Source organism: Neomonachus schauinslandi, chromosome 6, assembly GCF_002201575.2.
Source record: "Neomonachus schauinslandi chromosome 6, ASM220157v2, whole genome shotgun sequence".
Classification (NCBI taxonomy): domain Eukaryota; kingdom Metazoa; phylum Chordata; class Mammalia; order Carnivora; family Phocidae; genus Neomonachus; species Neomonachus schauinslandi.
Window position 1 is genome coordinate 102103008 of NC_058408.1, and position 25727 is coordinate 102128734.

The following is a 25727-nucleotide window of genomic DNA, read 5'->3' on the forward strand; positions in this document are numbered from 1 at the left end:
AGGAGTTGGGGCCGGGGGGAAGGGGGCAGCTGCCAGTGGACATGGCGGCGGGCCGCAGCAGGGCTGTGTTTGCCGTCTTTGGCGTGCTTAGTGTTTGTGCGGTCAGCGGCTCTGGGCCCGTGGCTGAGGGGGAGACGGGCGGGGAGGCGGAGTGGACGGAGCCTTGGGATGGTGCGGTTTTCCGGCCGCCCTCAGCGCTGGGCGCGGTGGGGGTGGCGCGCAGTCCGGGGACACCCCGGCCAGGGAGGGAGGAGGCGGTGGACTTGCCGGTGCTGCTGTGGTGGAGCCCAGGGCTATTTCCCCACTTCCCTGGCGACTCGGAGCGCATCGAGTGCGCGCGCGGTGCGTGCGTGGCGTCCCGGGACCGACGGGTGCGGGGGCACTCGCGGACGCGCGCGCTGCTCTTCTACGGCACTGACTTTCGCGCGTCGGAGGCGCCCCTGCCGCGCCTGGCACATCAGAGCTGGGCGCTCCTGCACGAGGAGTCGCCCCTCAACAACTTCGTGCTGAGCCACGGTCCGGGCATCCGCCTCTTCAATCTCACTGCCACCTTCAGCCGCCATTCTGACTACCCGCTGCCGCTGCAGTGGCTGCCCGGGACCGCCTACCTGCGCCGCGCCGCGCCTCCGCTACAGGAGCGCGCGGAGTGGCGCCGTCGCGGCTACGCGCCGCTGCTCTATCTGCAGTCCCACTGCGACGTGCCTGCGGACCGGGACCGCTACGTGCGCGAGCTGATGCGTTTCATCCCGGTGGGTGGGGCCGGGCCGGGGCTGGGGTGGGGGGGCGAGGGGGCGCGTGCGGCTGAGGCCAGGACTTCTGGTGTCCAGGCCGACATGCAGCACCCACTTGACGGCCGTACTCTACCCCGCTCAGGTGGACTCCTATGGGAAATGCCTGCAAAATCGGGAGCTGCCCACTCCGCGGTTACAGGACACAGCCACAGCTACCACCGAGGATCCAGAGCTCTTGGCCTTCTTGTCTCGCTATAAGTTCCACTTGGCCCTCGAAAATGCCATCTGTGATGACTACATGACAGAAAAACTGTGGCGCCCCATGCATCTCGGGGCTGTGCCTGTGTATCGCGGCTCTCCCTCTGTGAGGGACTGGATGCCCAACAATCACTCCATCATCCTCATTGATGACTTTGAGTCACCTCAGAAGTTGGCAGAATTTATTGACTTTCTGGACAAGAATGATGAGGAATACATGAAATACTTGGCATATAAGCAACCTGGGGGCATCACCAACCAGTTCCTTCTGGATAGTCTGAAGCATCGGGAGTGGGGAGTGAATGATCCTTTGCTGCCTAACTACCTCAATGGTTTTGAGTGTTTCGTCTGTGACCATGAACTGGCTCGGCTGGAGGCCGAGAAAGCCCACGCAGCCTCTCCTGGGGACATCCCTGGCCCTGAACCTCACATTGCCCAGCCCTCACACATGGACTGCCCGGTGCCCACACCTGGCTTTGGCAGTGTGGAAGAGATTCCCGAGAATGACAGGTAAGGATAGCCGGGGTCCCTGTGGCCATCAAATCAAATGATTGACTTGCTTGCTGTGGGCAGTGAACTAGTACTAGGTGCTGAGGGGATTGTGTATGAGGAAATGATGACATGGGCTTACCCTGCCTTTAAGGTGTCAAGAGTCTAGTTGGGGAGATAGGACAAACTGAAAAAGCTCAGGAAAAGATGCAAAATATAATTCAAGGCAACAACATGAAGATCAGCTTATGTGAGCAGTGTTTGCAATAGTGATTCAGAAAAGGCTTTAACCAGAGCAGAGGGGCCTGTTCAGAGGAAGTGATGAGAGACAAAGTTGGGCAGATAAACTGGGGCCAGGCTATACATAGCCTGAATACCAGGCTCAGGAGTTGGACTCGCCTGAAAATCAACTCAGGTGTTTTATTTAGCACCTTCTAAGGGGTGGGGTCGGGAAGAGCAATACAAAGATGGATATTTTGAGAGAGGTTTGTCTGCAGTAGGGTTTACATCTGTTAACCTGGCATAATTATTAATAGTACCTCCTTTCACTCTCAAAAGTACCCTGGTTTGGATGATAAATTATATACATTCGCTTTAAACAAGGTAGGACTGCTTTCAATAGATAATAATGAACAATGGTGGGCAGTGTGAATTGGAAGAGAAGTGAGGAAGCTACTGCAGTAAGTGGCAAAAGGTGGTGCACTGGGAAACAAGGTCAGCATGGGAGGTGAGAAAATGTTGAAGACACTTGCAGCAAACCACATCTTTTCAGGGAGAGGTGATAAAAAGATTATTAAGCTTAAGAAAGCAAAGACTGCTAGAATGGCCTGCAGAGACTGACTTGCACAGTGGATGGCAGCAGAGGGCTGTTTATATACGCTGCTGACACAGTTTGGTTCTGGGAATGGAGTCCTCCATCAAGTAATTTGTATCTAGTTTATGCTGAACATAGTATTATGATTTAGTAGAAGAAAAGTGTAAAACATTAAAAAAAGAATATATGTTTTATCTAGACATTGGACAGCACTGCACCTTCATTTTGATTATTGAAATAGAGGTGCAACTTAGAAGGTAACCATCTAAAGAGGCTCCCTGGCTTTTCTTTTCTTTTTTTTTTTTTAAGATTTTATTTATATTTGACAGAGAAAGACACAACGAGAGAGGGAACACAAACGGGGAGTGGGAGAGGGAGAAGCAGACTCCCTGCCGAGCAGGGAGCCCGATGCGGGACTCGATCCCGGGACTCCAGGATCATGACCTGAGCCAAAGGCAGTCGCTTAACCAACTGAGCCACCCACGCGCCCAGCTCCCTGGCTTTTCTTACAGAGACTTCTGGTTCCATAGTCTGGCCCTTGCCCTGCCTTCCTCTGAACTCCTTCCACATTTGGGAATCCGGAGTGGGCAAGACAGGAAGTGTAACTCATTGGGGGTGGGCTGTGTGATAGATACCATGTTTGCAGCTTACTGTCACTTGTACTACTACTAGATTTATTTCACATTTCCTTCCCTTCTAAGGAGAGCCCTGTCCCAGACAGAGACTACTGTATCTGCTTAAGATTTCTTTGACCCCATTCAGAGAAGGCAGGACTCATAGCTGTGCAGAGGTTCCATAATCCAACTCCCATTTTGATGTTTCAGCTGGAAGGAGATGTGGCTGCAAGATTACTGGCAAGGTCTGGACCAGGGGGAAGCTCTCACTGCCATGATCCACAACAATGAGACAAAGCAGATGAAATTTTGGGATTACCTACATGAGATCTTCATGAAAAGGAACCAAAATCTCTAATTACCCTTGCAAGAGCCTTTAACTTGGTAGAGCTAAGGAGATGGAAGTCCTTATTCTACTATGGGACATGAGGGGCACCTGCTGCACAACCTTAATGAACACTGTCTTATCATGAGTTCAAGGAATTCCAGTTTCAGCCACTGATATTTTATCTTAATGATGTGTATCCAGTGTCTCAGCTTGTGGTAATAGGGCCTGTCCTCAAGGAGAGATGGAAGCCTCCAGTTCTTGGGATTAGTGGGAAGCAAAAGCCTGAAACACCCACTTGTTTCAAAGTGCTGATTGAACAGAATTTTAAAAGATCTGCATCTTTTTCTAGCCATTCCATCCTCTCAACTGTGATTGGAACAACTCCTTGGTACTTGTCTAAGAATGAGGTAAGATGGGTCAGGTTTATGGTCTTAAAACTTTGATGCTATTCCTTAAATTCTTCATTATTCAGTACCTTTCCTAATCTCTTTTCCTCATCTCCCGCTTTATAAACTGTTATGTTGGTGGTGAAGCAAAACTCCTGGTGGGTTGTATACTGGTTCTTGGAGTTGTATTTTTTGTATCATTTACTTGCCTTTGATGTCAAACTTTTTATTTTAAATGGATTTTTCTTTCCTGGTTGTCCACTGTATCTGATGAAGATGCAGTAGCCTTGCCACCATCCCCACATTCATTCTCCCCTGCATTAAACCGGCTATAGGTCTGACAGCTTTTTTTACTGCTGGTTTGCTTTTTTTTTTTTTTTAAGAGCATATCTGGAATTCCTTCTCATGAACAGAAAGACTCAATGGCTAATATATGCCCTGTCAATTTAATGAATTGTCCTGCTCTATTTTAGGTTAGAGATAGAGACTAAGGCTGGAAATGATAACAGAGTATATATATATCATTCATGTATATACATATATACATGAATGATATTTAAATGATTTTGAAATGTTAAAATAGACCAGTGCAAATCAAACTGCAGATTTTTATAGGTCTTTGGTCTTTTCCGTCTGCCTAATGAACTCTCTTTTATTATTTTTATATGCTACAATTTTAAGTCTCATTTTCCCCAAAGAGTCATGAAGATTATGTTGGAAAAAACAGCCCAGCAATATAGTTGTAGCAATTACCTCATATTATGTAGCATTTTTCACTTTATGTGGAATGAATATTCCAACTTCATTCTATTACCAATATCCGTCTGTACAACTTTATAGTACTTACTGAGACTACATTTTGATGGAACCCACCTAAGGTCCTAACCTCAAGAGGAGGTGAGGCAAGAGATAGCCACAAGAGGCTGGCTAAATAAAAAGCTGTTAGGCAGATTTTGGGGTACAGCCAAACCCTTTTATTGCTGTGGTTTGAAAATAAAGCTTAATGGGCAGTGAGACCGTTAGCTTTTTCTGGGCCAGTGGAACAAAAAAGAATACTTTGGACCTTAGTGCTATTCTGGTTGTAATGTAGTATTAATGAATTATCACTAGAGAAGTTCCATAGCTTATCAGTTTATCTGTTTGTAAATTATGTACTTTTACATACATATACACACACTAATTTACAACCAGATGTATGTGTGCGTGTGTATGTGTATGTATGTATGTATGTTAGATGGGTCCCACCCTTAATACTGTGACATCTAAGGATGTGGCCAAGGAGAGCTGTAATTTGGGCTGGATTTCACTGCAGCGTGGTTTTTTCCATTTTATTTTTTAGTAAAAAAATACCCTTCACACCAGCATGGAAAGTTTGCTTAGGGGTGCCTGGGTGGCTCAGTCGTTAAGCGTCTGCCTTCGGCTCAGGTCATGATCCCAGGGTCCTGGGATCGAGCCCCGCATCGGGCTCCCTGCTCAGTGGGAGCCTGCTTCTCCCTCTCCCACTCCCCCTGCTTGTGTTCCCTCTCTCATTGTGTCTCTCTCTGTCAAATAAATAAAATCTTAAAAAAAAAAAAGGTGGGGTGCCTGGGTGGCTCAGTCATTAAGCGTCTGCCTTCGGCTCAGGTCATGATCCCAGGGTCCTGGGACTGAGCCCCGCATCGGGCTCCCTGCTCGGCGGGAAGCCTGCTTCTCCCTCTCCCACTCGCCCTGCTTGTGTTCCCTCTCTCGCTGTGTCTCTCTCTGTCAAATAAATAAATAAAATCTTTTAAAAAATAAAATCTTTTAAAAAAAAGATTATTTATTTATTTGACAGAGAGAGACACAGCGAGAGAGGGAACACAAGCAGGGGGAGCGGGAGAGGGAGAAGCGGGCTTCCTGTGGAGCAGGCAGCCCGATGCGGGGCTCGATCCCAGGACGCTGGGATCATGACCTGAGCCGAAGGCAGACGCTTAACGACTGAGCCACCCAGGCGCCCCAAATAAATAAAATCTTAAAAAAAAAATAGCAACCCACAAAAGAAGTCAAATTCAGGACTCTGATTTCTGAACTTGCAATCTACTTAAATGCAGGTGCTGATTTATAGTGCAAAATACATATTACTCAAGTGCAAACTAAGGTTAGGAATCAAGTTTCATTATGTGCAATAAAAAGGGTAAGTGCAAAGTGTATAATCATCCTTACCTCTCCTAATTACAGCAGTTCACATTGGCATTCCTTTAGCACTTTTATGTTCAAAGTGGGCCAGTTGTTTATGAATGATTGTGGCTGGAGACTCATGCCTGCTTTGTGGACAGTGCTTCCCACTTTCTCCTTTAATCCTATCACCATAAAAGTACTCACAAAAGAGTACAGTAAACCAGATGCTAAATTTCCACAAGAGAAAGCAGAACCAATATGAAGAGAAAGCAAACAATGTGAATTTCCTCTGGTTTGGGCCCCCTTGCTCTGTAAACAGCAACAGGCTCAAGATTATTGGGCAACAGGCTCAAGATTATTGGTGGTAGAAGTGTCTGATTAGGAATCAGTTTTATTTGTGCTGCTGGGGTGGCGGTGGAGCATGAGACTGATGCCTTTATTACTCCATGTGTTGCAATTTTCTATTTTCTCAGGTTTCATTTTGTATAATAAATAACTTCTTTTTAAAAAGTGTCTTCTGCTTGGTTATATTTCTGGGCTGAGTATGATACACTTGGAGGCTTGGAAAAATATGTCAAAATATTTGCTTATTTAACAAGTATTTATTGTCACTATTCTAGGCACTGGGATTCAGTAAGACAGGGTCCCCTCTCTAATGGTGCTTACATTTTAAATGGATGTTGCTGGTAAGGAAGGCCGTAAATAAACAATAAAATGAACAAGGTAATTCAGACTGTGATATATGCTATGAAAAAAATGTAACAGCTTGATGATGGGGGGATGAGGGACGTAAGGGAAGGCCTCTCTGACAGGAACTGAGACTCGACAGAAGAAAAAGAACCAGTCATGCAGAGATCCAATGGGAAGATTAAACATCTGTGATAAATTATTTTAATTTTAGCACGCTAAATTTTACATAACCAAGTAAATATTGCTCCTCCAAAGTAGTCCTCTTATGAACTAAAAGCTGTTCAAGTTACGCTTCCATTACCAGAAACATTTCTTGAAGCTCATTTCTAAATGCCCTGAGAATCCCTGGCACATTTTTGAGTTTTGTAAACAGCTAAAAGTCACTTAGAACCAAGTCTGATGAAGCTAGGCATCACAACTGAAGGGTCAAGTCTATTAATAAGAATGATACCACCGGGCGCCTGGGTGGCTCAGTTGGTTAAGCGACTGCCTTCGGCTCAGGTCATGATCCCAGGGTCCCGGGATCGAGTCCCGCATCGGGCTCCCTGCTCGGCGGGGAGTCTGCTTCTCCCTCTGACCCTCCCCCCTCTCATGCTCTCTCTCTATCTCATTCTCTCTCAAATAAATAAATAAAAAAAAATTAAAAAAAAAAAAAAGAAAATTGTTAAAAAAAAAAAAAAAAGAATGATACCACCAAGTATCTTCACAGGATTGGAGAGAAGATTAAATTAGACGATAAATGCCAAAGTGCTTAAAACTCACCCTACCCAATGAGATCATTACAAAGGAGAGCAAAGAATATATAGTAGAATATATAAGTAGTAGCGACTTTATTTTTACTTATTTATTTTTAAGTAGGCTCCACACCCATCGTGGAGCCCAATGCAGGGCTTGAACTCAAAACCCACAGTTCAAGACCTGAGCTGAGATCAAGAGTGGGACACTTAACTGACTGAGCCACCAGGTGCCCCAGTAGTAGCAACTGTTTAAATGAGCCTAACTTGGGGCGCCTGGGTGGCTCAGTCGGTTAAGCATCTGCCTTCAGCTCAGGTCATGATCTCAGGGTCCTGGGATCAAGCCCCACATAGGGCTCCCTGCTCAGCGGGGAATCTGCTTCTCCCTCTGTGCTCTCCTTCTCTCTCTCTCTTTCTCAAATAAATAAATAAAAAATCTTAAAAAAATAAATAAATGAGCCTAACTTTTCTTTACGGTTTTGGGGTGGTTTTAAAGGTCGTAAGATCCAACAGTTCTTGAAAACTCGTCAAAATATAATAAGAATCTGTCCCAACCTAACATCTTAAAGTCTCATATTTTGATTCGCTCCCATACTCTGCCCTTGCCTATGTCAATCATCCTCTAGTTCAGCCGGCTACCACCATAAACGAGTGTCCTATTTATCGGGTCCTTTCCTGGATGTTCCCGGCCTAATACCGCCCGGAGCCCTCAGGGCCCGGTAGCCCACAAAAGAGCGGTCTCGGTCAGCGGACGAGCCCCAAAGACTCTCCTCCTAACCTGCACACAGGTCTTGAACAACCGATGTTGGATTCCCTCATCGGGTCTACAGGGCCAAAAGAGCAAGCTGGCCGGCCAGCTTCCCGCAGGCTGCGCGCCTAGACTCGTCGAGCTCGTAGGGGTCACGCAGGGTCACGCACGGCGACGCAGAGCCTGCCGGGAGTTCGGTGCGCAATGGCGACGCCCAGCCTGCGGGGTCGCCTACCGCGGCTGGGAAACCCCCGGAAGCCTATACTGAAGCCCAACAAGCCCCTCATCCTAGCTAACCGTGTTGGGGAACGACGCCGGGAGAAGGGCGGTGAGCAGTCGGACCCAGGGAGGCTCCAGAGCGGAAGCCGGAGGGATGCACGGGGCGGCTGGGTGGGAGGGCTGAAGGTAAGGGTTTCCTTGTGACTGAGGGTTCTCGTCTGCTCCTCCAGAGGCGACTTGTATTACAGAGATGTCGTTGATGATGGCGTGTTGGAAGCAGAATGAATTCCGCGACCAAGCGTGCAGAAAAGAGATCCAGGATTTCTTCGATTGTGCTTCGAGGGCTGAGGTGACAGAACGCTCTTAGGGTGTCCTCTTGGGAGGAGAGTGGGGCGGGGATACAAGTAATTGTTCTCCTCGCCTCTTGCTAGGTGATAGGAAGTCCTTATTTTAAAAAGGCGAGGAAAGTTGTGGGAGCGATTTCACTCACGCCACAGTGGAAAAAGTGATATTTTGAAGGCATTATGATCTTGAGCGATCTGTTTCACTGCTCTAAGCTTTAGCTATACCAGATGTAAAAGGAGGTTAATATTAATAACCACCTTACAGAATGTTGTGAGTGTTAAATGAAGGAATGAATGGGAAAATCATTTTATAAAATTTAAAGTGCTGCTCAAATAGACCTTATTGTCTGAAATAGAGCTAAAGATAGTGAAGGGCAGGTTATTTGGATTTTAGCCTAAAATTAATTGCTAGCTCGCATGGTAGCTTCAGGTCATCCAGTCATCTTTAGGTTCCACGTCCCTTTTGAAAGGGGACTGGGTAGATGACACAGATATTTCCAGGCTGGTTAATATATTAATGTGCTTTGTGGCATTGTGAGAACTATTGGCCTAGGTCAGGATAAACTGTAGAGCTGTCATTTTTGTTTTTGTTCTGTCTTTTCAGGGAGCCCGAAAGATGCGATCAATCCAGGGCACAGGAGAATCTGGGGATTTACCCCCCAAGAAACTGAATAAGTTGTTACAGAGATTTCCTAACAAATCTCATGTCACTTGAAAATGGAGAAGCATTTTCTATGACTGGACTGTAGCTACTGAGAACTATGCAGAGGTGTTTTAGAGACGTTTACACTGCCATGCTCTATTTGAAAGGTGAAAGGAGGCAAGACACCTTTTTCACCCTTTGGAATCATTGTCAGGATGGAAGTTATGCTTTATCTTGAAATAAAATCCTCTAAAGAGAACTTGGCCTTTGTTGTAGATTAGGTTCTCCCTCCATCCTTGAACTCTGTATCCTCCATGAGACTGGAAGCTCTTTGCTCTCTGATTTGCCCCAGGAGCAGGACAGATTTATTCTTGTTCTGCATTTGAAGTCCTTACACCATTTAGTACCCTTGCCTTTGGATGCAATAAGGGAGTTGAAGTTTGCCTATATGCAGAGTTTTTTGGTCATCATTCGTAAGTATTTAGTGACTGCCTATTTTGTGCATAGCCCCTGCAAGATGCTCCCAGAATAATCAGAAGTTCACAAACTGGTGCACAAAGTTACTACAGATGTATTTTATTTAGCCAACACAATTAAAAATTTCTTTTTGAATTAGATGACCACCTTCAAAAATAGGAAAGATGTCATTAAAAATCCACTTTGGAGCTTTCCATTAAAAAAAAAAAAAGGATCTGGCAACACCAATTTCTTATTCCTGCATGGCAATAATCGTGTAGAACTGATTATCATTTGTCTCTGTTCTCCATACCTGGAGAATACCTGGCATTGGCCTCTCTCAAATGGTGAAACTTAAACTTATTTGGCAATTATCTTCTTTGTGTATCACCTGTTCATTCTCATTAAGTTATCCACCTAGTTGCTAAAGGTATTAACTTCTGTGACCCCTTGATATTAGAAAGAATTGTATAGTATTTTATGTATACTCTGCCCTTTCAGGCATAACTAACTTAACCTTTCCTATATACGTTAAAGCATTAAATAGACAAAGGGATCAGTGAGGTTTCTAAATCTCCATTGGGATAATTATTCAGATAAAGAAGGGGTCTTGCCTCCCTGACCCCCACAGCTGCCTCTTCCTATAGTCCTCATTCCCCCTGGGTATGGCACTGGGCAGTTGCCTGGTTCCACAGCTGAGGCTTTTAGCAGTAGGAAGAAGCTCAGTGCTTAGGCACTTTGGACTGGACTTAGGAGTTCTTTTTTTTTTTTTTTTTTTTAAAGATTTTATTTATTTATTTGACAGAGAGAATGAGAGAGAGAGCACATGAGAGGGGGGAGGGTCAGAGGGAGAAGCAGACTCCCCGCCGAGCAGGGAGCCCGATGCGGGAGTCGATCCTGGGACTCCAGGATCATGACCTGAGCCGAAGGCAGTTGCTTAACCAACTGAGCCACCCAGGCGCCCTGGACTTAGGAGTTCTTAACCTAGGGTCAGTAGATTCCCAGTAAGAGGTCTGCGGACATGAATGGGAAACAAATTTTACCTTTAGCCACAACTGAAATTTAGTATTTCAGTTAAGACTGAGGGAAACAAACCACAGTATCAGCAATATCTATGTGAAATCATATTTTCATATAGTAGGTTGCAGATACCTCAATATCGTACCCATCACTAGCTTCAAAATGGTAGTTATTACACTTGCTGCTGGATCTTACTTAATGTGTAAATAAAGAAGTATTACTATGTTACAAATTTGTTTTATTATTTTAAAAATTGTATTTCGACATAATTGGTTTCCTTTGTAATTTTTCTTTTTATTTTGTGCACTTACAAACAATCTGAGAAGGGTGTCTATATAGAGACTTCACCAGGCTGCCAAAGGGTCCGTAGCACACAAAAAAAGCTAAAACATCTGAACTCAAAGGACCCACTGACAAAACAGTACAACCATTCCTGAAATCAAGTGCATTCTTTTCGCGGTGCTTCCCTGGTGAGACCCTGTAACAACTCTGATGGAATGCAGGCTTCTGGACTACAACTCCCAGAAGGTGATGCGGTCCCAGGGCCTATCCGGAGTTAAAACAATAACTCCACCCAATAGTTCCTGTGTTATCGCTTGACAGCCTACGATTCCCGGCATTCATGGCGGCTGTTTATTCCTTGGGGACACTATGGACGCCGAGTTATTGCTGGGATCTGTAGTCATTTCATATACCTCTGGGGGTTGGCTTCCTCTTACGGTATCTGAGGCTGGGTTCGAGAAAAAAGGGCAGGAAATGCAGCAATTAAACAAACAGGTCCTCTACATCTGCCCGTACCGTGTCCGGTTCCCAAGCGCGTGAGGGCGGAAGTGGTGGTGGCCGGCGCGGCCGGAAGTTCAGATCAGCTGATGGGGGAGGCGGCGCCGCAGCCGCCTAGAGGCCCCGGCTGCCGAGGGCTTCGTCCGGGCCCTGAGTCTCGGATACTGGCCACGATCCCCGTTCGCACCTCGCAGTTGGGCGAGGCCCGGTTCCATATCCCTTCCAGGCTTGAGATCCTCGTCCGGCACGGCCGCCCTGAGCGCCCCGGCCACCCCCAGCCCCGGCTCGCCCCTCAGGCCCCGGGCCTCCCCTCAGCCCCCGGCCGGCGGCCCAGGCCCCGGATCAGCGGGGGGGGGACCCGGCCCCGGGGGGTGCAGGCCCCATGGAGCTGATGTTCGCGGAATGGGAGGACGGAGAGCGCTTTTCATTCGAAGATTCGGACCGCTTTGAGGAGGATTCGCTCTGTTCCTTCATCTCCGAGGCCGAGAGCCTCTGCCAGAACTGGCGGGGATGGCGCAAACAGTCCGCGGGGCCCAATTCCCCCACTGGCGGCGGTGGCGGAGGTGGCAGTGGCGGTACCAGAATGCGAGGTGAGGGTGAGCGGAGGGGGAAGGGAGCGGGCTGGCTCTGCTCAGGCCTTGCTGGGGAGCTGTCCCTGCTCGGGAGCTGTCCCGGACCGCGAGCTGTCCCAAGCCCAGAACGGACTTCTGGATTCGCTTTTCCAGTCTTCCTGGGGTTGGCTTCTCCACACCAGCGTGTGTGTGTGTGTGTGTGTGTGTGTGTGTGTGTTGGAGTGATGGCTGGGAAATCCTGGGTTCGATAGGATTAGCGACAGAAAGTAGATCTTTTGTGGTTCATTTGCCTTAGAGATGGGGTAGGAGAAAAAACTCGTCTGACTTGGGAATACTCACCGAGTTCAGCGTGGCGAGCCAGAAAATAGAAGAGAAGTTGGGTAAGAGGTGGACTGTGAAGAAGGGACCACTTGAGGTGTGTCAGCTCCATTGTAAAGTGCATTGGGAGCTTCCTCTTAAGGGTGATGACCATCTCTGATCCTGGCTACACCAAGAAGGGATTCCATCCAGAGGAAAGTGGAGGTGAACTGGCCTGTGAGAAGAGATTCCACAGTTACATAGGTTCACATCAGAGGCTTAGTTCTGGGCCATATTGAACATCTGTCAGGAGCCGAGGCTGGGACCACTGGATTAGAGCCTTAGATTTCTATCATCTGGGGCCCGGGGAAGAGTGTAGGTAATTGGCTCTAGAGTCTCCATAAGAAACACTCTTCCTGCTTTTTTGCTGTAAGCTTCTTTCATCCTTGGGTCTTTCAGTGAATTAACTGATTACTGCTGTGAAGACTTTTCCTTTTATTAAAGGGGATTGAGGGGAGAGTGATGATAAGTGATGCTCCCTAGGCTCAAGACTCACCACATCCTTTCCCTGCCTTCCTCATGGCACAGTTTTTGTCCTGGTCCTCAGTGCAAGCTGACTTTTTCCAGCAGTTGGGGTTGTGATTCTACTCTGGCCATTCCAAGAGTCCTGTTTTCCAAACTGCCCTACAGAAATTTTTAGCACCCCTCTGGGACAGAGAGAAATGTACACATGTCACTTGTTAGGAGTGGTAGTGTTCAACTTCAGTTGGAGAGGTGGCATATGTTCTGTGTACACAGACCCACAAGCCCACAAAGATCATAGGCAGTTTCACTGTGGGTCTTCTGTGGTCTCTTTGCTTCTTTCACATTTGCATGTGTGGGTAGTCTTGGGGCTTAGAGCTCCTTCACTTTGAGGGAAGTAACCAAAGTCATGTTGGTGAACATTCTCAGCATACCAATATCTTCCTGAATAGGTTACGATCTAGGAAAGCATGTCCTTCCCCAAGCCCCCTGCCATCCCGGGCTATCCTCAGTTGCTCACTTGTGAAATAAGGAGATTAACTTTTTAAAAAAAGGTTTCTTTCAGCTCCATGATTTTCTGATCTTTCTTCTAATCTGACTAGCAATTTGTGGAGATATGTATGCAGTCTATTGTGTTTCACCACTTTTTGATTAAAACAGTGTAGGAAAGCTTGAGTGGCAATTCCATCCTGCTCCAGGTGATAACAGGTTCCCCTGGGATAACCCATCTTCCCCCCATCCCATCTTCCCAGGCTTCCATTGTAGGAAGCCAAGGTTCAGGTGTGCCAAAGGACATGCAGCCTCTCTTAACTCCTCTGGGCTCTGGCCCATCCTCACTCCTTGGGTAGAGGTTTAGAGTCATCTAGAGAAAAAGGGATAGTAAAAAAGCAATTAGAGAAGAGAATGTCAGAGGAGAGACATTAACAACGTAATATGAATCTAAAGTGCTAGGTATAAGGGAAATTAGATGCCGAGCCATGTGAGAGGGGTTACCTGCTAGGATCCTGGAACACACCTGTTTGGCCAGGAGTTTCTGGGATATCCCTGGTATCTTCTGTTCTAGACCTTAGGTAGCGGGCTGTGGGCTGCGGTTGATTAGCTCCCCACCCCCGGATGGGAGGCTTAAGGGTTAATGTATCCTAACAGGGGGTCCCTTGGTTTTTTATCCAGCTCTCCCCTTCCTTTCATAGTGAAGTGGGGCCCAAGAAGTTAGGCACTGGCATTGGTGCCAAGTAATCATGGCCCTTTTCATTTCCCCTTCTCTTTACCCTCACCCAAACATTTGTTTCCAAGATGGACTGGTGATCCCATTGGTGGAGCTATCAGCAAAGCAGGTGGCATTTCATATCCCATTTGAAGTGGTGGAGAAAGTTTATCCCCCAGTGCCTGAGCAGCTACAGCTCCGAATTGCTTTTTGGAGCTTCCCTGAGAATGAAGAGGATATCCGGTGAGGCTAAAGGACTGATGGTGGGGAGTGGGTCCTGATATTCCACACTGTGTACTGGGCTTCGTACAGAACACAGGAGATACTGTACTGGGGGCTGTGATAAGAAGAAGACGAGGGGAGGAGAGTGCCTGGGATTTTCCCCCAGAGGGAGTGACACTGGGGAGAGAGTGCCCAGGGCGTGGGGGTCTCTGACGGGGTCTCTAGAAGGCTATTTGCTGAGTTGTGCCCGTGTCCTCCTCCTCACCCCCAGGCTGTATTCGTGCCTCGCCAACGGCAGTGCAGATGAGTTTCAGCGAGGGGATCAGCTGTTCCGCATGAGGGCTGTGAAGGACCCACTGCAGATAGGTAAGGGTGCCCTCGTGCCCTGTGCGGGCCCCCCCCGCCCCCCCAACTCCTTCCATCCCCTGTGTTAGGAATGAAGGACCTACTGCAAGAAGCCAGAGCAGGTTGTCAGAATAACTGCAGGGCCAGGGGTGCGGGCGGAGAGTGATGTCTTGATGGCTCTCCCTGACCATACCCATGTTTCTCCCCAGGGTTCCACCTGAGTGCTACAGTGGTGCCACCTCAGATGGTCCCCCCCCAAAGGGGCCTACAACGTGGCTGTGATGTTTGACCGCTGTCGGGTCACTTCCTGCAGCTGCACCTGTGGGGCTGGGGCCAAATGGTGCACTCACGTCGTGGCACTCTGTCTCTTCCGCATCCACAACGTGAGGCCCTCCCAATTTATCCCGGCCCTATCCTACGCTCCATCCCCCCCTTCTCTGCTGCATGCCTGGCCACAATGTGAGCCCCCTTGCCTCCCTTAATCTGCCTGTCTTTCCCCAGCTCCAGCGTCAGCAAGCCTTTTCTCAGCTTGTTCTGTTTCTCTCTGTGTCCCATTCAGGCTTCTGCAGTCTGCCTGCGTGCCCCAGTCTCAGAATCCCTGTCTCGGCTGCAGAGGGACCAGCTGCAGAAGTTTGCTCAGTACCTCATCAGTGAGCTCCCTCAGCAGGTGAGTGAGGATGGCCGCCCCTCCTCCAACTCCAAGCTCCGGGACCGCATATAAGTCTTCACGGTAGACCAGTGCCTCCTTGGGTCACCTGCGCCTTTGTCCCTTTCCCCGTCAGATCCTCCCCACAGCCCAGCGTCTTCTGGATGAACTCCTCTCTTCCCAGTCAACAGCCATCAATACGGTGTGTGGGGCCCCCGGTGAGTGTGGAGAGAAGGAAGGGCGGTAGGAAGGAAGAAAGCGGGTCGTGCAGAGCAGCACTTCCTCAAAACTTGCTGTTGTCAGGCGAATCCAGGTCCCTGTCTCTAGGTAACTGACTGCCTATCACCCCCAGACCCCACAGCAGGGCCCTCTGCCTCTGACCAGAGTACCTGGTATTTGGATGAATCGACACTCACCGACAACATCAAGAAGACACTGCACAAGTTCTGTGGACCCTCGCCTGTGGTCTTCAGGTAAACTGGATCTCTTTACGCCTGTGTCTGCGGCAGAAGGGAGCGTCCCTCAGGCTGTTGACAGATCCTCTGTTCTTTGAATACCCGTGCTTCAAGAATTTTTGTCCTGGATATCCTTTTCCCCCCTACACCCTGTATTTTGGGTCGGGACCCCTTTTGTGTCAAAGCCCTGGTGCACTTTGACCCGTTGAAGGCGGCCCCATCTCAGGGTGAGCATTTTCCACTCCCCTGCCTTCACAGTGACGTGAACTCCATGTACCTGTCTTCCACGGAGCCTCCAGCTGCTGCTGAATGGGCATGTCTGCTGCGCCCTCTGAGGGGCCGTGAGCCAGAGGGTGTCTGGAACCTGCTCAGCATTGTGCGGGAGATGTTCAAACGGAGGGACAGCAATGCTGCCCCCTTGTTGGAAATCCTCACCGACCAGTGCCTCACCTATGAGCAGGTAACCCTCCAGAGTTGGCTAGGCCCGTCGTGGCTCATTTTCTCCTTCCCTGGACCTCATTCCCCTCTTGCTGACAGGGGCGCTGCGGAGGGCCGCTCTATCTTTCTCTCTGTTTGCAGATAACAGGTTGGTGGTACAGCGTGCGCACGTCCGCCTCTCACAGCAGTGCCAGTGGGCACACGGGCCGTAGCAACGGGCAGTCCGAGGTGGCAGCCCACGCGTGTGCCAGCATGTGTGACGAGATGGTCACGCTGTGGAGGCTGGCTGTTTTGGACCCTGCACTCAGCCCCCAGCGGTGAGTCTCTCCCCGGGCTCACCACAGCGCGGATGCTGGGCCCGCCCAGGACAGACCCGGCGCTCGTGTCCTGCGCACACACAAATGTGCTGTTCTTCTAGCCCTGGGGAGATGGCAGGTGCTGAGCAGCAGGGTTACCAGTGACTTCGGAGTCCTTTTTCTGAGAGGCTTTCTCCCTTCCCTCCCCTAAGTAGCTCCCACTTTGCCAAATACCTGAGTGTTGGAGTGATGTGTATGGGCTGGCTCAAGAAGTGCTTCCCTCGGCCCTTCCGCGGGCCCCTCTTCTGGGGCTTATGCCCGCTCTGTCTCCTCCCATCCCTTCTCAGGGCGGAATGTAGCCTCCCTGCAGCCTCCCCAACTTTGTTCCCACAGCCGCCGGGAACTGTGTGCGCAGCTACGCCAGTGGCAGCTAAAGGTGATTGAGAATGTGAAGCGGGGACAACACAAAAAGACCCTGGAGCGGCTCTTCCCCGGCTTCCGGCCGGCGGTGGAGGCCTGCTACTTCAACTGGGAAGAGGCCTACCCACTTCCCGGTGTCACCTACAGCGGCACTGACCGGAAGCTGGCGCTGTGCTGGGCCCGGGCCCTGCCGCCTCGGCCCAGCGCCTCCCGATCTGGGGGCCTGGAGGAATCCCGGGAGCGGCCCCGAGCTCTTCCTTCTGAGCCCGCTGTGCGGCCCAAGGAGCCTGGGGCCAAGCGCAAGGGATTGGGTGAGGGGGTCCCCTCGTCGCAGCGGGGGCCCCGCCGCCTCTCTGCTGAGGGGGGAGATAAGGCTCTGCATAAGATGGGTCCAGGTGGGGGCAAAGCCAAGGCCCTGGGTGGGGCTGGCAGTGGGGGCAAGGGCCCAGCAGGCGGTGGGAGCAAGCGGCGGCTGAGCAGTGAAGACAGCTCCCTGGAGCCAGACCTGGCCGAGATGAGCCTGGATGACAGCAGCCTGGCCCTGGGTGCAGAGGCCAGCACCTTTGGTGGATTCCCTGAGAGCCCGCCACCCTGCCCTCCTCCCGGTGGCTCCCGAGGTCCTTCCACCTTCCTTCCTGAACCCCCAGATACTTACGAAGAAGATGGTGGTGTGTACTTCTCAGAAGGGCCCGAGCCTCCCACAGCTTCTGCAGGCCCCCGTGGCCTATTGCCTGGGGAGGTCTGTACCCGGGACGACCTCCCTTCCACAGATGAGAGTGGCAATGGGCTCCCCAAAACCAAAGAGGCAGCCGCTGCAGTCGGAGAGGAGGATGATGACTACCAGGCATATTATCTGAATGCCCAGGATGGGGCTGGGGGCGAGGAAGAGAAGGCCGAGGGCGGGGCCGGGGAGGAGCACGACCTGTTTGCCGGGCTGAAGCCGCTGGAACAGGAGAGCCGCATGGAGGTGAGGAGGAGGGTGCTTCTTAGCCACAGCTGGGAGCGGGGCCAGCTGGCTGTAGTTGGGGGTGTCAGGACGTAGCAAGGCCGTTAGAATCCGGTAGTGGGCTCTTAACTGGCCTTCCTGCCTGCAGTCTCTTCACTGCTTCCATATTGATTTTCCTGAACTGTCTGATGGTGTGACTTGGATACTTAAAAGTCTCCAGCATTTCTCACTGCCCTCAGTTTAAGATTGAAGGTCCTTGGCATGACCTGTGAGGCTTCACTTGGTCTGATCTTTGCATGCTTCTCCAGACTCATCTAGCCATTCTGTCCTTTTTACTGGCCAGCTGAACCATTCCTCTAGCTTGCCATGCTTTCTCTTGCATCCTTACATTTGCAAAGATTGGCCTTTCTGCCTAGAATGTTCTTCCCTCACCTTACCTCCTGTTCCTTCTTCAGGTCTCAGATATCTTAGAGATCACTTCCTTGAGGAAGTTTTCCCTGACATTGCTCCTCTGCCCCAGGCCCCAGTGAGCTATCTTACCCACCTGTTCCCCTCTTGACCTTTCCCAGGGGTAGCTGGCTTCACACTGGTTTGTGTGTTCGTGTGTTTGTTTCTGTGATCAGACTGTGAGTTCCCGTGGTCTGCCCAAGACCAGTATAGGGCCTAGCATGTAGTAAGTACTCATGGGATGTTTGCCGCGTGAGTGAGTATGGTGTCCTGCCCCTGGAAGTTAGGGCTTCAACCTGTGTGCTGCCCCTGTGCTCTCCAGGTACTGTTTGCCTGTGCTGAGGCCCTGCACGCACACGGCTACAGCAGTGAGGCCTCCCGCCTCACCGTGGAGCTTGCCCAGGACCTGCTAGCCAACCCACCCGACCTCAAGGTAGAGCCGCCCCCTGCCAAGGTGAGAGACCCCCACCTACCTCCTTCCCCACTTAGCCCTAACCCTCTTCTGTGCCGCACCCCAAGCAAGAGCCTCCTCCTCACTCCACCAAGATGAGTCAGATTCATCTGCCTGCCTCCTTGTACTTCCCTCTTTAGGGCAAGAAGAACAAGGTATCTACGAGCCGTCAGACCTGGGTGGCTACCAACACCCTGACCAAGGCAGCCTTCCTGTTGACAGTGCTAAGTGAGCGTCCAGAGCACCACAACCTGGCCTTCCGAGTTGGCATGTTTGCCTTGGAGCTACAGCGGCCCCCAGCTTCTACCAAGGCCTTGGAGGTCAGAGGTTCTGTCTGAGCCTTGTACTGCCCTTTCCTCAGAGCCTTGCAGCTCGACCTCCATCGAAGTAGTAGAGATCTGAGCCCCTTCCTATACTGATAGGTGAAGCTGGCCTACCAGGAGTCTGAGGTGGCTGCCCTGCTCAAGAAGATTCCTCTGGGTCCGAGTGAGATGAGTACCATGCGGTGCCGGGCAGAGGAGCTTCGGGAGGGGACGCTCTGTGACTATCGGCCTGTTTTGCCTCTCATGTTGGCCAGTTTCATCTTTGACGTTCTCTGTGCTCCAGGTATGGCGCACGACTCTACAGCAAGTAGGAATCTTGGGGTAGGAGTAGTTTTCTCTAAGGAGAAACCAAGAGCCCCAAGGCTCTGAATTGCCTTTAGGACCCATCAGGCAGCTTCATGAGAGGTCTGGAATGATAAGGGTCTTGGGTTCCCTACATTTTGTTCTTTCCCATCATGCTTCTGTCTGGCTGACTTACTCCAACTTTTATCTAGTGGTTTCTCCCACGGGTTCCCGGCCTCCGAGTCGTAACTGGAACAACGAGATGCCTGGGGACGAGGAGCTGGGATTTGAAGCAGCAGTTGCTGCCTTAGGTGAGTCTAGCGTTATCTTGAGCACATCTGTGAACTAAGCCTGGCCCAGGCCATGAAGGGCGTGAGACATGGCCCTGTTTTGAAGGGGCTGTAGGGTAGTGGGACAGCCAGAATGACACGAATGAGCCAAGTAGTGCCTGTGAGACAGCCAAGAATTAGGAACAAAATGTTTGCTATGGCTGTTGGGGGTTAGAAGGGCCGCGAAACAAAAATCTAGGAAGAGGACTCAGGGAGGGTGTAGAATATGAAATGTAGGTTCAAAGATCAGCTAAGTTTTTGATAGGGGGTTCAAAACACCATGAATAAAGACACAGGGGCAGTTAAGTCTTGATCAGAGTGAGGAGTCCTGCTTCCCTGAAGTGATGGCTATGCTGTGAAGGCAGAGTGGGCCAGGTCACGAAGGTCTTAAAAAGCAGGTCAGAGCTAAGGCTGGATGTAGTAGGCGATGGGGACCTTCCACAGGGGATGTGGGTTGGACCAGAACTCCTATGTCATACGCTGGTGGCTCGGCAGCCCTGGCCTGTTCACCTTTGCTGTCTTGGGAGTTACGGCCATTCTCAGTCCCTGTGAGACCCTTCTTTTTACAGGTATGAAGACAACAGTGAGTGAGGCAGAGCATCCCCTCCTGTGTGAAGGCACACGTCGGGAGAAGGGTGACCTGGCGCTAGCACTAATGATCACTTACAAGGATGACCAAGCCAAGCTCAAAAAGGTAGGGACTGAGGAACTGGGATTTTGACAGGCAGGGAGCACATTTTACCACCTTTCTCCAGAATTCCAGGACAACGAGGAAAGGGCTATTCAGCTCATAGGAGATTAATGGAGAATCTTAGGGATACTTCATAAATAATAAGACCAAATTAGGGGGAGGGGGGAGTGGGTGGCTCAGTCAGCTGAGTGTTCAACTCTTGATTTCGGCTCAGGTCATAATCTCAGGGTCGTGAGACTGAACTCAGTGTCGGGGTCTGTGCTGGGTGTGGGGTCTGCTTGGGAGTCTCTCTCCTCCCTCTGCCCCTCCCTGCTGCGCTTGTTTGCACATTCTCCCTCTAAAATGAAAAACAAAACTAAAAAAAACCACCGCTAAAAAAGAAAAGACTACGACCAATGGTTCTCATAGGAGCGCTTGGGCAGGGGGTGGAGGAAGAGAAGCAGAGAGCATAGTCAGTTATACATTTATTTCAATATTTATTGAATATCAATATACTCAGTCCTGTGATTGTTAGGATATCAAGATATGTAAGCCAGCCCCTATCTTGGGGGGGGGGGCGGTTTCCTATGGTTGTAACTGGGGAAGCCTTCCTGAAGAGGTGGTATTAAGCTGTTTCAAAGAGAGAGGAAGGTAATAGACATAGAAGTCAGGAGATAAAGGGCATCTTGTCACTGCTTCTGTTCTCCAGATCTTAGACAAACTGTTGGACCGAGAGAGCCAGACGCATAAGCCCCAGACACTGAGTTCGTTCTACTCCTCCAGCCGCCCAGCCACAGCCAGCCAGAGGTCTCCCTCAAAGCATGGGGGCCCATCTGCCCCAGGGGCCCTGCAACCGCTGACCTCGGGCTCTGCAGGGCCTGCTCAGCCAGGGAGTGTGGCAGGGGCTGGGCCAGGCCCCACTGAGGGCTTCACAGAGAAGAATGTGCCTGGTGAGGTGGGGGCACTGGGCAGGGGGGATGAATGGTATGGAACCACGTTGGGGTCCCCTTTCCTGAGCTTATCCCAATGTCCTGTTTTCCCCACCTAGAAAGTTCCCCACATTCTCCCTGTGAGGGTCTCCCATCTGAGGCAGCTTTGACCCCAAGGCCAGAAGGGAAGGTTCCCAGCCGCCTGGCACTTGGCAGTCGTGGCGGCTACAATGGACGGGGCTGGGGCTCCCCAGGGCGGCCTAAGAAGAAACACACAGGTATGACAGCCTGTGGGATGATAGGGAGGGAAGGATATTCCTGAAGTCTGAACTCTGGAACTTCTGGCTTCTGAAGACTGACTTGTCTTGGGTTAGGCATGGCCAGCATTGACAGCAGTGCCCCTGAAACCACGTCGGATAGCTCCCCCACCTTAAGCCGGAGGCCACTTCGAGGGGGCTGGGCCCCTACCTCCTGGGGCCGAGGACAGGACAGTGACAGCATTAGCAGCTCTTCCTCGGACTCTCTGGGCTCGTCGTCGTCCAGTGGAAGTCGCCGGGCCAGTGCCAGTGGAGGGGCCCGGGCGAAGACCGTTGAAGTTGGCAGGTCAGTGGAAGAAGTCCCCGTCTCCTCTCATCTGGCCCCACCCTCAGAGCCACCCGCCTAGTGTCATCTAGCTGTCGTTCCCCCAGGGACCCCACTTGCCCTGGGCTCTCCCAACCCACCTGGATACCCATTTCAGAGAAACCCCAATCCCCGTCCCTACCCCATCGCCCCTTTAGGTACAAGGGCCGCCGTCCCGAGAGTCATGCCCCCCATGTACCCAATCAGCCATCAGAGGCAGCTGCACACTTCTACTTCGAGTTGGCGAAGACGGTGCTGATCAAGGCAGGGGGCAACAGCAGCACTTCCATTTTCACACATCCATCTTCCTCAGGGGGCCACCAGGGTCCTCACCGCAACCTGCATCTTTGCGCCTTCGAGATTGGGCTTTATGCCCTTGGCCTGCACAACTTTGTTTCTCCCAACTGGCTCTCACGTACTTATTCTTCCCACGTTTCCTGGATTACAGGTAAACCCAGTGTCTTGACTTGGCTTTGGGAGGGGGTGTTAACTGATAGAGTGGAGAGTCTTATCCTTGTGGAATTACCGATCGGATAGGAGACACCATTCCCGCTCCCCAGCAGTGCCCATACTAACCCCATTCTGATTTTTGCTCCTTTCCCTGAAGGCCAGGCAATGGAGATTGGCAGTGCAGCTCTGACTATACTGGTAGAATGCTGGGATGGACACCTGACACCCCCTGAGGTTGCATCCCTGGCTGACAGGGCGTCACGGGCACGAGACTCCAATATGGTGAGGGCAGCAGCGGAGCTAGCCCTAAGCTGCCTGCCTCATGCCCATGCGTTGAACCCCAATGAGATCCAGCGGGCCCTGGTGCAGTGCAAGGAGCAGGTATTTCTACAGGCAATCTGGGGACCTGCTTTGAGGCATCTGGGCAGGGCGGGCCATGGGGCACGGGGCAAACGAACGGTCCAGCTCTTGATCGCTGTATCCCGAAGTTCACAAATTACCTAGTTTGTCCTGATATGGTGATACTTGACATATTAATGCACTTTCACATCCATTACTTCTTTTACCTTATAACTCTGAGATCAGGATTATTTCTGTATTATAGATAAGGAAATGGAGGTCTATACTTTAGGGACCAAGGTGATCACCAGGCTGAAATCCTTAGGGCAGGCTTTGGGGAGATAGTGGAAGTGGATGGGAGGGAGTGGCTAAGTTAGTCTGGAACTGGGACTATAACCTGGGTCTTCTGCTGGTCAGCAGGTGTTTGTTCAGTGTGTGTGTGAAGCTTTCATTGCTCTGACACAGACTCTGAGCATTGGCCCTGACCTCTGATGCCTCCCCGGGACCCGGGAACCAGCCAATTCAGAGGGACACGCTGGAATGTCATTTAAAACCATGCCTGAGTACAGCCCCTCCCCCTTAACCCTCTGCCCCTCCCTTCCAGGATAACCTGATGCTGGAGAAGGCCTGCATGGCGGTGGAAGAGGCGGCTAAGGGTGGGGGTGTATACCCCGAAGTGTTGTTTGAGGTTGCTCACCAGTGGTTCTGGCTCTATGAGCAGACAGCAGGTGGCTCATCCACAGCCCGTGAAGCGGCTACAAGCTGTAGTGCCGGTGGGATCAGGGCAGCTGGGGAGGCTGGGCGGGGGCTGCCTGAGGGCAGGGGGGGCCCAGGGACTGAGCCGGTTACAGTGGCAGCGGCAGCAGTGACAGCAGCAGCCACAGTGGTGCCAGTCATCTCAGTGGGGTCCAGTTTATACCCAGGTCCAGGACTGGGGCATGGTCATTCCCCTGGCCTGCACCCCTACACTGCTCTACAGCCCCACCTGCCCTGCAGCCCTCAGTACCTCACCCACCCAGCTCACCCTGCCCACCCAATGCCTCATATGCCCCGGCCTGCCGTCTTCCCTGTGCCCAGCTCTGCATACCCACAGGTGAGACCAGTGTTCTGCTGGGGGGCAGGGGGCGGGGGCTGGGCATTGGGAGTTCATGTGGGGTTGGAGTGGGGTACTCTGGGAGAACAACAGGGCTGTCCTGGTGAGGTGGTGGAGGTCTGGGGGACCCAGGCTAACTAAGATAAGAAATGTAGAGACACCCAGTTGTGGGCCAAAGGGGGAGAGACGCATCTTAGTATCATTTCCTTCTCTTCTCCCTGTCTTTAGGGTGTGCATCCTGCCTTCTTGGGGGCTCAGTACCCTTACTCAGTGACTCCCCCCTCACTTGCTGCCACTGCTGTGTCTTTCCCCGTCCCTTCCATGGCACCCATCACAGTACATCCCTACCACACAGAGCCAGGGCTCCCACTGCCCACCAGTGTGGCCTGTGAGTTGTGGGGACAGGGAACAGGTGAATGGAGGGGAGGTACACTGGGCAGGGGAGATGGGGGAGGAACCCTCTCTGTCCCTTTGTGGGCTGTGAGTTGCTCACAGCTCACTTTCGTTCCCCTCCCCCCCCCCCCCCCCCCACCCAGTGAGCAGTGTCCATCCAGCATCCACGTTTCCAGCCATCCAGGGTGCCTCGTTGCCGGCCCTGACTACACAGCCCAGCCCTCTGGTGAGCGGGGGGTTTCCACCACCCGAGGAGGAGACACACAGTCAGCCTGTCAACCCACACAGCCTACACCACCTGCACGCTGCCTACCGTGTTGGTGAGAGGAGGACCCCTTCTGTGCCCCCACCTGCAGTTGTGCCTCAGGCTCTTCGGTGACCCCTCCCTCCCCACAGCTCTTCATTTGTTTACTGTGGGGTCAGGCGTACCAGGTTGGGGTAGAGGAGGAAAAGGATGTGCCCCCACCATGTGCCCACCCTTTTCTCCCAGGAATGCTGGCACTGGAGATGCTGGGTCGCCGAGCACACAATGATCACCCCAACAACTTCTCCCGCTCCCCCCCCTACACTGATGATGTCAAATGGTTGCTGGGGCTGGCAGCAAAGCTGGGTAACACCTCCCCTCCCCAGGACCATTGTCCGCCCCCCACCCGCTTCCCCCACCTTCCTATCCCAGACCTCCTTCCTAGCTCTTGCTCAGAGTTGAGGCCTTGGTCGGGTATGTGTGCGTGCGCGGGGGGCGGGGGGTTACCTCAGCTCCTGGGGTGGAGGGCGGCTCTCTGCCAGGCCAGAGCTGAGAGAGGAGAGTTGGGTCCCTAGGGCAGAGGTGGCCACCCCCGTCTCATGCCCCTCCCCCTGCCCCCCAGGAGTGAACTACGTGCACCAGTTCTGTGTGGGGGCAGCCAAGGGGGTGCTGAGCCCGTTTGTGCTGCAGGAGATCGTCATGGAGACGCTGCAGCGGCTGAGCCCTGCTCATGCCCACAACCACCTGCGTGCCCCGGCCTTCCACCAACTGGTGCAGCGCTGCCAGCAGGCATACATGCAGGTGACAACCTAGGACGCGTGGAGGAGGGGGGAGTCCCTCCTGGGCAGGCAGGGAACCAATTCCCCCGCTTGCGGGGGAGGACAGGCCTGGTGCTGTGCTTAGTGGCTTCATCCTGTTCCAGTACATCCACCACCGCTTGATTCACCTGACCCCTGCCGACTACGACGACTTTGTGAATGCGATCCGCAGTGCCCGCAGCGCCTTCTGCCTGACACCCATGGGCATGATGCAGTTCAACGACATCCTGCAGAACCTCAAGCGCAGCAAACAGACCAAGGAGCTGTGGCAGCGGGTCTCACTCGAGATGACCACCTTCTCCCCATGAGTCTGGCCCCTCTAGGGTCCTATACAGGGACACAGGCCTGTGGCTATGGGGGCCCCTCACACAGAGGGAGTGAATCTTGGCTGGACAGATCATCCCCACTCAGTTCTCTGGTAGCCCAGACTGGCAGCTGCTCTTGGGCCGTAGCTTGGGGCCAAGATGTCTCAGACCCTAGAAACCTAGGGTTGGGGGAGACAGCCCTGTCTGGGAGGGGGCATTGGGTGGCCTCTGGTATTTATTTGGCATTTATAAATATATAAACTCCTTTTTTACTCTAGTC

General features: G+C 51.7%; 3 protein-coding genes across 3 annotated transcripts; all 3 read left to right on the plus strand.

Annotated features, from left to right (window-relative positions):
* Positions 1–22: 22 nt before the first annotated feature.
* On the plus strand, positions 23–4413 carry FUT11 (fucosyltransferase 11). The gene is made up of 3 exons (XM_021699880.2): positions 23–749; positions 874–1499; positions 3117–4413. Exons 1-3 carry the CDS (start codon positions 42–44, stop codon positions 3262–3264), a joined length of 1482 nt encoding a protein of 493 aa, XP_021555555.1. The 5' UTR covers positions 23–41; the 3' UTR covers positions 3265–4413.
* A 3700-nt stretch (positions 4414–8113) lies between these two features.
* Positions 8114–9387, plus strand: CHCHD1 (coiled-coil-helix-coiled-coil-helix domain containing 1). The gene is made up of 3 exons (XM_021699692.2): positions 8114–8256; positions 8378–8496; positions 9096–9387. Exons 1-3 carry the CDS (start codon positions 8133–8135, stop codon positions 9204–9206), a joined length of 354 nt encoding a protein of 117 aa, XP_021555367.1. The 5' UTR covers positions 8114–8132; the 3' UTR covers positions 9207–9387.
* Positions 9388–11704: 2317 nt separating this feature from the next.
* On the plus strand, positions 11705–25724 carry ZSWIM8 (zinc finger SWIM-type containing 8). Its single transcript, XM_021699471.2, is given in 27 exon segments — positions 11705–11980; positions 14075–14228; positions 14479–14573; positions 14762–14802; positions 14804–14935; positions 15112–15219; positions 15335–15416; positions 15551–15671; positions 15912–16113; positions 16233–16408; positions 16781–17774; positions 18523–18654; positions 18792–18971; positions 19074–19257; positions 19469–19567; positions 20155–20279; positions 20965–21205; positions 21304–21462; positions 21559–21787; positions 21964–22253; positions 22413–22636; positions 23199–23687; positions 23916–24075; positions 24224–24400; positions 24571–24690; positions 24947–25125; positions 25247–25724. Coding segments are annotated over 27 exon segments (5505 nt in total). The 5' UTR covers positions 11705–11772; the 3' UTR covers positions 25451–25724.
* Positions 25725–25727: the final 3 nt, after the last annotated feature.

What these genes read in the sequence shown, in the direction of transcription:
- FUT11 (XM_021699880.2), top strand. Translation starts at nt 42, where the DNA reads ATGGCGGCGGGCCGCAGCAGGGCTGTGTTTGCCGTCTTTGGCGTGCTT. An exon ending in AGCTGATGCGTTTCATCCCG is followed by an intron (nt 750 to 873) that starts GTGGGTGGGGCC and finishes TACCCCGCTCAG; the next exon opens with GTGGACTCCTATGGGAAATG. An exon ending in GAGATTCCCGAGAATGACAG is followed by an intron (nt 1,500 to 3,116) that starts GTAAGGATAGCC and finishes TTGATGTTTCAG; the next exon opens with CTGGAAGGAGATGTGGCTGC.
- CHCHD1 (XM_021699692.2), top strand. Translation starts at nt 8,133, where the DNA reads ATGGCGACGCCCAGCCTGCGGGGTCGCCTACCGCGGCTGGGAAACCCC. An exon ending in ACGACGCCGGGAGAAGGGCG is followed by an intron (nt 8,257 to 8,377) that starts GTGAGCAGTCGG and finishes CTGCTCCTCCAG; the next exon opens with AGGCGACTTGTATTACAGAG. An exon ending in ATTGTGCTTCGAGGGCTGAG is followed by an intron (nt 8,497 to 9,095) that starts GTGACAGAACGC and finishes CTGTCTTTTCAG; the next exon opens with GGAGCCCGAAAGATGCGATC.